This window comes from Silene latifolia, chromosome 5 (genome assembly GCF_048544455.1).
Source record: "Silene latifolia isolate original U9 population chromosome 5, ASM4854445v1, whole genome shotgun sequence".
Classification (NCBI taxonomy): domain Eukaryota; kingdom Viridiplantae; phylum Streptophyta; class Magnoliopsida; order Caryophyllales; family Caryophyllaceae; genus Silene; species Silene latifolia.
The window spans coordinates 80959257-80969899 of NC_133530.1; the positions used below are offsets into that span (position 1 = coordinate 80959257).

General features: G+C 33.9%; 1 protein-coding gene across 1 annotated transcript; it reads right to left on the minus strand.

The window, feature by feature from the left end:
• Nucleotides 1-505: 505 nt before the first annotated feature.
• Nucleotides 506-6158, minus strand: LOC141657632 (uncharacterized). The gene is made up of 4 exons (XM_074464925.1): nucleotides 5945-6158; nucleotides 5487-5735; nucleotides 1437-1667; nucleotides 506-872 (listed from the first exon to the last, which is right to left on the minus strand). The coding sequence occupies exons 1-4, from the start codon at nucleotides 5948-5950 to the stop codon at nucleotides 819-821; spliced, it is 540 nt and encodes a 179-aa protein (XP_074321026.1). The 5' UTR covers nucleotides 5951-6158; the 3' UTR covers nucleotides 506-818.
• Nucleotides 6159-10643: the final 4485 nt, after the last annotated feature.

Consider the following 10643-nt stretch of genomic DNA (forward strand, 5'->3'; position numbering starts at 1 on the left):
ATAATTGCAACAAATTCTTATGCTCCGTATAAAACTGTATTTGGCAACTCTCTGGTAGGATCGTCTGGTCCGTCCAATAGTACAGGGCGGCCCAATTGAAGTAATTAGCGACGGGCTCAATTGAAGTAATTAACCTAATAAGAAAATAGAACAAAATAGAATGTTGAGAACTCTGCCCTTGCTCCCAGGAACTTAAAAGGTTATACGCCCTTGATCATCTACTCCCCTCCATTGCCACGATTCGAAGTACCCGTCTCACCACCTCTGCAACCAATCATAGCATCTTTTCGGCCCCAATGAATCAACCCAATAAAAAAAGAAGATTGTGGAAGAACATGGAGAATAGGAGGGAGTAACTTTCTTTGGCTTATTTTAATCAAAGATAAATAAATGATTGTGATTGAAGCCTTGACGGAGTAATTATTTTTCATGTTTTCATGTTAGTGGTAAAGCAACCAGAAATTGAGAATGATGATATGATTAGGAGAATAGAGACGACATATAGTTGACTAAGTTGAGTGCACTAATATAAAGGTCAAACATATGATGATAGGTCATAGCCTCATACTGATAGGAGTGTTTGTTACAAAAACAAGGTCGGGTGTAGCTACTAGCTAGGCTAGGTTGACTATTTTTCATGCCATAAACTAAGTTCAAGTGTTCAACCAACCACATTACACTAAACTTACTTACTCCTATTTTACAACCCAAAAATAATTCCATCTAAGGAGTAGAGAATCTTTCGACATTACTTCCATTTTTTCTTCTACTTTTACTTTTACTTTTACTGCTTCATTCATTCACCTTGATTTTTCTACTTAGACTGCACATGGAGGCACCAAACATCTTGAAAAAAATCCCATTCTTCTCTTCTGCACCAATTTTAAACAATTAACTCTTATTAGTCTTAGCCTATGATTCCCTTAGTTATAACCATTAATTAGAAAACAATTAGAGTTGACATTAAAATATTAAATTCTACTTGTACTTGTATTTACTTTCCAATTTGAAGCTAAAACAATTCAATATTGAATCAAATGGTATCGATTATAAGTCGTAAACTCGTAATCCTTGGATAAGGCAGGCGTTGACTGATCCACTATATGGATCTCGGAAATCAGAAAATTAACTTTTTTTTTTTTTTTGGTTATTTAAGAACTTTGATATAAAACTCAAAAATTGTAACGTATGTATTATAGTATACTTTTAAGAACTTTTGTAAGGCGTCAAAAAAGTGACTTTTAGGTATGCCGAATGTCACAATCAAAATTCCTTGAATACACCAACGTGTGCTTAGTGAAAGTTTAAAGATTAGGCATACAATATTTATAAAATGAATTTGATGATTGACATTAAAGAAGCGGAATTAGTTGTTAGTAATGGTAATAGTAATAGTAATTAAAAAGAGGAGAAAGACAAGAGTAAGTACTAAGTACCCTCTTGAGGAGCTCAGGAGGGATCTGGTAGAGGTCTTCATCAACAGCTTTGGGAGCTCTGCATGGTTGAGCGCCTAATCCGGCGTCGTATTGGTAATGTGATTGTGTTTGCTTCTTCTTCACGGCTGTTTTAGGGAGTTCCGTTACCCTCACGTCATACACTTTTCCTGCTTGTTTCCTATTTCCTTCCCTCACGTGCGTCCCTACTGACCTTTTCTCCCTTCCTTTCCCCTGTACATTTACAAATATGTCTAATATTAATCCGAAAACTATTCAGTCAGGAATGAAATACTCGTAAATTTTAAAATTGACACGGTTTCATTAAATACTCTTGTCAACAACGATTCTAATATTTTTGCGGGGATATATTAGAAAAACCGTTTACATAAAAAGTGAAATTTAAGACAAAAATCGACACAAATAAAAAGGTCAAAAGAAGCCAAGAATTAGGACATTCATCAACTAAATGCAAAACTACAAGTAAACAATAATGTTTATTTTGTCCTGATTTGGTGCTACTAAATTTCAATAACTAATCCAAATTAGTACTTTCTTAGCAAAACATTTGTTTTTTACAATAATTTTCAAAAGATGTCACAGACAAAACACAGTAAAATTTAAAAGGGGGACCCACAGACCAAAACTGAAGGGAAATAGGTGGAATGGGGTAAGGAGAATGCAAGGAGTTAAATGCAAATAACTTTGCAGAGATGGTATGACGTTGGGATTTTTTTGATTAATGTGTTTATTTGGGAGTTTCCTCGTGTCATTGTGGTTTGTGGAGCCTTGTTTATCAAATGCATTTTTTAATACTATCTGACTTTTGTACTACAACCCTGGACCCCTGTTTTTACTCACTTATTTTTTACAGGTCCCTTAAATTTTGTCCATTAATTGCCACTTTTTATGTTTTTTAATTTAATTGATTTACACGATTTTCGGTTTAGTAACTAATGTGTTACGGTTTAAACTTTTCGTTTCAAAGAATGAGATTTGATGTCACCAACTGATATCGAAACCCTCACATTTACTATATAGGGTACACTAAAATCATAGACCCTTTACAAAAATACGAGAGTAGGTGGACGATGATACCCTATCATTGTCCGGATGGCCATACTTAACGGGCACAAATAGTGTTATAACAGAAGCAAGAAAGAACAAATAAAGAACAATAAAAGACAAACGCACAGATTTACGTGGTTCACTAACGGTGTGTTAGCTACGTCCACAGGGCAGAAGGGAGAGAGTTTTATTGATATGTGAGGAGTTTTGATTCTGATTCGACGGTATGATAAGCAAGATAATCATAGGTAGAGGATTAGAGAGTTTATATAATACTCTCTAAACCTAATACTGAAATGACCTAATAAAGGCCCAAGACAGACTGGCCCAATAACGGATACGGATACGTTTAAGTTTCGGGGGCGTTGCCCACGAACCCCCATCGGGGACCACGTTGCGTCCCCGAACCCCTAAACCAGGGCGCTTCGCCCCTGACCCGAACTCGGATCAAGGCAATGAGACCCCCCCGCATAGTTATTCGAAGCGGCGGTTAACAGAATCAAGGCACAAACCCAACAAATAGTTTATATAATACTCCCTCTATATTATTTCAGTCATTTGTATACGTTTATTGAAGATATGTGAGTTGTATTTTTTTTAATTAAATGTTTAAAATTGACTAAAACGGAGGAAATAACAAAGTAATTCGAGACTAAATAAGTCCATGTAAGTAACATAGGTGATGGCAAATGAAGAAATGAGTCAAAGACAGCTCAATCAACCAAATAACCTTAATTAAATGATGGATTAATATAGGACTAGCTAGTAGTAGCCTTCATAGCCTTCATTAATTTCTTTCAATGTGTTCCTTAATTCCATTCACAGTTGACACAACATACCTTATTAACTTGGCACATTTGTCACATGAACCTCATAAATGCATACCTCTATCCTCAATTAATTCTCACTTTCCCTTTAAGAATTCCTCATTTTATTGCGTACTTCCTCCATTCAACTCCACTCTACCTATTTCCCTTTCGTACACTATTCACAATTGTGTGTTCAATTTCGATTTTCTCTCGATACGTAAGTGGAAATATATTCATGTGGGATCTTGTTTGATTCGTCTTTACGAGTATATTAAAAATATCTAACTTTTATATTTTTTGCAAATACGTAGCTAACGATATTTAACGCGTAAAACACGCGTTGGCAAACGTGAAAAAAGAAAGTGGTAGAGTGGAGTTGAATGGAGGAAGTATTTTACAAGCCTTGGCTACTTTTTAATTAAATTGCTAGGACTATGATGATTGATGAGTCAAATTTTAAACTTTTAAGGTAAAAAGACACATTAGAGATACAAAGTTATCAAAAAAAATAAAAATTATATAGTGTATGTAAAATGGTAAATTTTCAATCTCATAAATTTAAAATTTTTCAAGTAAAACAAGACAAAAATAAGTGACCTAAATCAGATCACGAATAAAGAGTCTACACCCATATTTGAATTACTTAGAGTATAATAAAACGATTTTGTTCAAGAATTTGTTGATCGAAATCATTATTCCTATCACTAACAACAGATAAAACACAAATTTTTGCTAAAGACGATCTTAACTTATGACCGCTAACACACTGATTAAAATAGAGCCATAGAGGTGCAAATGAAAAGTACTTATAAGAAATCTTGAATCAAGAAGGTTTAAGGCAAGACCTATATCACAAATAAAAATGAGCAAACAAAATAAATAACCGTGTGTCTTGCTTCAGACGGGCTTTTTTGGTCTGAAATAATAAGACGAAAAATATGATCACTATTGAAAAATGTGATCACTATTGAAAAATCAGTTACCATAAGCTGTAATACTGCCTATACCATTCTGGTTATATTTAACTACAAAACAGTCACACTTGCTCGTCTGAAAAATAAGACGAAAAATATCCGTCTGAAATAAGAATTTGTGAATAAATAATTATTAGAAATAGCTTTAGTTCGTAGCCTGAATGCCTCTCTACAAAGACCAAAAAAACAAAATAGAAGACTGAAGAAATCTAATGGTGACTGACCAGTATCTAACTCAACTTTTCTTTTTTTCCAAATATTAGTGTAGGAAATTGACTTGTAGCTGCTTACACGAAACGGAATTCTACCTACTTTTATACAACCTGCTACTACTTCTTTTTGACTAAATTCTTCCTCACAAACTATATTTCAAACTAATATTATTAAATTAAATAATAAATATAAATTCCATTATTTATTTACCTATGATTAAAAAGCAAATAAATAATTCGGACGGATTAAGTAATAAATACTTACAACTAATATAGGAGTATTAAACTTTTGAAAAAAAAATTGGATGCCCTTCCTTGTGTCTAGTAAAGAATTTTATTATTAGGTGGGTAAATCTACAGGAAAAAATACAAAATTACTTTAAATGTTAAAATACTGAATGAAGGCAAAAGTAGAAAATGTGTACTAAAATTGTAGGCTTTGCTATTTTCCAAACTATTAATCCTAGTATCCTAGATAGGATTCTGTACAAGATTTATACGAGTTGTGTGTTGTCACTTATATTTGACTCTAACTAATTTCTGTGGCATCACTATTACAGAATTCATGATTATCATGCACGTTAACTAAACAATAATTCACACAAATAACAATTCATTTCAAATTTTTCTCTTTTATCCTAAATTAAAGGGAACCGATGAACCAGGTCATGAATATCACCACTCGTGCTTTTCTACAAAATTATTTCTGTATTTGAAAATAGACTACCTCTACTCAGGACAGACGCAAGAATTTTATGTAGGGGGCACAAAAACAAATTTTAATACATTATTTTCATTTTGACAAACAGTGTAAACGAGAGACGGTCTTCCAAGAGACTGATTGAACAACACAGCCATATTTCAGATATAGTAATGTTGTTGACCAACATAAATGGACATATGAAACAGCCAATTTGTAGTGGAAAGTAAATAGATTTAATTAATTTAATAATTAAAAAAAGGAGGAAAAAAAAGGGAAAGTGGACCCACCTGTTTAGAGCGAGGATGAGGAGGAGGATTGACATAATGAAGAGAGTATAAATCAGGAGAAGCAGGAATAGTAGTATTATTATAGTTGTTGTTGTTGTTGTTGTTGTGTTCACATTCTCCAGAAGAAGAACTGTAACGGATTAAACCAGCTTGTCTTGCACACTCAAAATACTGAGTTATTGGCATCTCATTCACGTAATCCCAGTTCCCGAATGCCGGTATTTGACTTCCTCTCATCTTCGTCCATTCCTAAACAAATACATAAAAACAAACTTTATATAAGACCATGCTATCAACAAACACAAATACTTATATGACACCGTTGTATTGATTCATACAACGGTCTCATATAAGTTAGTGTTGGGTAAGATCGTCTCATATATGTGAGACGATCTTACCCAAACCTTTTGAGAAAAAATTAAGTAGAAGGAAGGTTTGAAAAGAGAAATTGAGCTTACATCCATGTTGAGAGTCAGAGATGAGATTCTTGAGAAGAGTAAGGTATATGATGATGAGTAGAACAAAAAGAGTTTAGGAGGGAATTTATAAAGAGAGAATTAGAGTACAGATGAGAAAATGAAAGAAGAGGAGAGGGATTAGTGTGTACAGAGGATAAAGGGAGTATGTAGAGAGAGACAACTCAAGGAGAGATGTGAGAAAGGGACGAATGAGTAGTAAATACCCAGATGTATATATACAGTATAATATCAGACATTATTTATTATATCTACCTTTATTTATTTATTTATTTTCTCACTCAAATATCCCGCAATTTTTTTTTTTTTTTTTTTTTTTGTAAGGAGTCTACATAAATTATTGTATAAAACTGTTATATGGGGTAGATCTGGCAAACGAGCCCATCAGAGTCGAGTTCAAGTCGAGTTAATTTCGGATCGGGTTATTTTGGGTTTGTAAACTTTAGGTCGAGCATGACATTTCAGGTTCGGGTCAATTATTATCAAGTTATTTGTGGTAATAATCAATTTCCAACAATAAATATTCGATTCGGGTTATACTGGACCGAGTCAATTCACATTCGAGTCAAGTTCAAGTCTTGAATTTGGGTGTCAGGTTGGGTCAATTTTGCCAAGTCTAATATTATGTTGCAATCACTTGAAAAATGATCATTTAAATTAATAATAAAAAAAAACTTTCATTTTATGTTAATACTCTGTATAAAATAGTCACTCTCAATAATAAAGTGGTTAGTTTTTCTCTATTACATTATACATGTATACGACAATTGCACACAATAAGTCAATAACCGCTAAAAGGAGGATATGAGAGTTTTTGAAGTTAATAATGAGGTTAAAATTTAAGGTGAGGTTGTATGGACTATGGAGGAATGGAATTGGGTTGGATTATCTTGTGTACGGATTTGTTTATTGGTCGGTTTTTCTTTAAAGTTGTGTTTAAAAGTCAACTTATGGGGTTGAAAAACTCACATTCCCAACTTACAAGTCTTTTTCACGGTTGGATGGTTCATTAGATAATTGGCCATGCTTATTAAATTCTGTTTTTAAAAAGGACGGTCCACTTTGGTTAGGCAGCGCTATATGCGGATCTTTTTATTTTTATTTTTTTACTTCCAATTTTATTTTGCTTCGAATTTCAAAACTAGAATAGAAAACTACAATAGTTTAATTAATTAATGGGGTTTTCGGATTAGAGGGTGTCTACAAAATAACAAACGGTTAAATTTTCAACCTACTGAAAGTTTTTATTATGTTTGACCCATCAATTAACTATTTTTATTTGTTTGGTAGATGACATACTGAAACATTAGATTGAACTCCAATCTATTGTTTTTCAATATGTTGCTTCCTTTAGGATATCCACTTTAGTATATTCTAAATAATGAATCAATCAACCATTTGCACGTAGATATAAGTATACAAGAATCTGTTAACCTAAACTCGCTAATTACCGAACACTTTTGGGGGCGTTTGGTTAGAGAAAGGGAAAGGGAAAGGAAATTAGAAAGGGTAAGAGAGGGAAAGGTAAGGGATTACCTAGTACTTAACTAGTTGTTTGGTTACATCAAGAAAATGAAGTGTGGTGGTTTGTGGTTTGTTTTGGTGTACAGGTGGTGGTTTAGGTGGGGTAGTGGTGGTTTAGGTGGGGTAGTGGTGGTGGTTGTGGTGGTGGTGGTGATGTTGGCGGTGGTAGTGGGATGGTTGTGGTGGTGGTGATGGTGGCGTCATGGTGGTTACAGAAGTGGTGGTTTATGTTGGGTGGTTGTGGCGGAAGTTTTTGGTGGTGGTTTGGCGGTGGCGTCGTGGTGCTGGTAGTGGGGTGGCTGCGGTGGTTGTGATGGTGGTGGTGGCGTCATGGTGGTTTGTGGCGGTGGTGGTGTGGTGGTGGTTTATGTGGGGTGGTCGTGGTGGTGGTTTTGGTGGCGTCTTATTTGTGACGGGTGTGGTGGGAGTCGTATGTGTGGTGGTAGGTAAATAAGATGGTTGAAGGGTAACGAGGGTAATGAAATCTCATACCTTGGGGGGTGGGGGGTAAGGAATTAGATGGATTGAGAGGTAAGGAAGAGAATTGTATTCTTTTTGTTTGTGTCAAACAAACATCAACAAAGGCAATCAATAACTTTGTTTCCTTTTCCCTTTCTTATAGACCCTCAACCAAACGCCTCCTTACTAAATCTGATAATTGAAATATATTAGTCAAACCTGTCAATCCAATATGTCATTTATAACTTGATTAACAAATCTGCTTCTACTAATAATAATTTGCTCCGTACAAAACAACGCCTAAGTTTAGATTGGCTTATATAGGAAAACAGATAAGAGTTAATTTACTTTTTAACTCTAACTCTATTCATTTGTGTTTGTTTAAATTACTGGTATTACATGTTCAATTCCTTTAATAACCAGACTGGATTGGGCTAAGAATTAATAAGTTAAATGTAAACGAATTAGCTGCAATAGTTACTCATTTTTTGCCATTGATCGAATAACGGATATAATATTTATACCGAAATTTTTTCCTGGGTTCACACTTGTTTTGTAGAGTCTATTCTAACAAAAAAAAAGTAAAATGGTAATAACAAGTTTGATATCTCAAATCTTACACAGTAAGAAAGATTCTTAATTATCTAGCAAATACATGTAGTAATTATTTTTTGGGTATATTTGTAATTTCAACACTTTCAATGTTAATATGGCACAAATTATGCTTTATTGATTTAATGAAATTTCACATGCATATTTAAGTATGTTTCTATTTTTAACTCTAATATTTTAATTAAACCTATAAAAATGATGAATCAAAAGAATTAACTACTCCATATTTTATTACTGTACAGAAAAAACGATGTTCAAAGAAATTTACAAAATCGAAATGATCATAACAGATCTAATATTTCAAATCGTTTTTTTTTATGACGAGGAGGTTGAGTCCCCCCCGGGCCCATGCATTCCCGCACCACCACATGGACCATGTAAGCCACCCCCTTCGGGGGCTGCAGTGGCCAAGTGATCATCGCCCCAGCTGATAGTCGAACCCGGTACCTCTCAACTCCTGCTAATATTTCAAATCTTAATGAGGTGTCGTTTGATGATAATTCTTGTACAAAACCCTTTAACATACCAAACGTAAAAAAAAATGATAAAATAGAGAAAGTAGACCCTGTATTTTTGGAGTTAATTCTAACTCATTTCAGTTCAGTTCAACTCTATGAAGTCATGTTCTGTTCAGTTCAGCTTTATTCAGTTAAGTTCAGCTTATTTCTTAACAAATGAACTCTTAATTCAGTTAAGCTCCATTAAACTCAGTTTAGTTCCGTTCAAATCTTTTCAGCCGAAATGAACAGGATCTTACTAGTTAACTACTTTTCTTTTTTTACCCCTTAGGGAGTAACTACTCCGTAGTTCATTATTAATGGGTAACAAAAATGATGTTGAAAAGGTTAGAAAATAAAAAAAAAAAAAAGCAGAAAATTCTCATTTACGACGGCCAATATCCATCACAGGCTTGTAACGGATCAAATAAAATTCACATGAATAAAGATAAAGATAAGTCATTTGTGACGTGTTAAGCACTTTAAATTTTGTTTTATCATATTAGTGATACTTATCCGTCTATGGTTTCACAAGCGTACAGAGATGGGAGTACCGAGTAATAGAGGAAACGGTCCCGTGTGAAATTGGCACTCAATAATGATCTAAAATCATGTTTGTTATGTTAATAAAAAAAAAGGATGGGATGGGGTAAAAAAGGAATGGACACAAGAAAGGAAGTTTGTACTATTAGCATGATTCATTCACGATATCGATTAGACATGCATTGACAAGTTAGGCATGGCCTCACCTGTTCACCTATTCAAGTCCTACTCCTACTCTTACTCTTACTCTCACTTTTTCAAGTCCATATCTATACAGTAGTCTAAACTGCTTCTATATTTCTTGATAACTGAGAATTCTATGCACTTAATCGTGTCATTTCTGCTAAAAGTCGTCTACCTTTATGGTTTCCACAACTTAGACTAGTACTCCCTCCATTCAACTCCACAAGGCCATTATCTATTTTGCACACTATTCACAAGCGGACATTCAACTTCAATTTTCTCTCGATACATAAGTGAAAATATATTCATGCGAGATCTTATTTGATTCGTCTTTAAGAGTACATTAAAAATATCTAACTTTTATAATTTTTGCAAATACGTAACTAAAGATATTTGTCGAGTAAAAGCCGCGTTGGCTAACGTGATAAAGCATAATGGCCTTGTGGAGTTGAATGGAGGGAGTATACAAATTTATCCAAAGCTTTGAATGGTTTGGCTGCTTCTGTACCAAGCCAGCACCATTTAACACTTTTTTTTATAAAAAAAAAAGAAAAGAAAAGGAAACTAGGATGCTTAAAAATCAACTTATAACATTCTCGCGAATGAGAAAAGTAAACAAAATTCGAAAAAAATTCATTTATCACGGAGTAACCATAAACTAGGATGATTAAAAAACAAGGTTAAAGAAAATAATTTAGAAAAAACTTATTTGCTTATACTCTATAAAACAACACTGTTTTCTTATTTTATTTATTAACATACACAAATTCTTGTTTCAGACTATTTTTGTCTTTTCAAAAAGATGAGATTTTGTGATCATTTTGTTGGGAAATTAGCACCAATCTCCCACGCGCAATAGAAGC

Excerpts from the sequence above, each read along its gene's own strand:
- LOC141657632 (XM_074464925.1), bottom strand. Across the intron at positions 1,668-5,486 it reads CTCATCCTCGCTCTAAACAG|GGGAAAGGAAGGGAGAAAAG; the intron begins GTGGGTCCACTT and ends GTAAATGTACAG. Across the intron at positions 873-1,436 it reads CTCCTGAGCTCCTCAAGAGG|AAGAGAAGAATGGGATTTTT; the intron begins GTACTTAGTACT and ends AAATTGGTGCAG.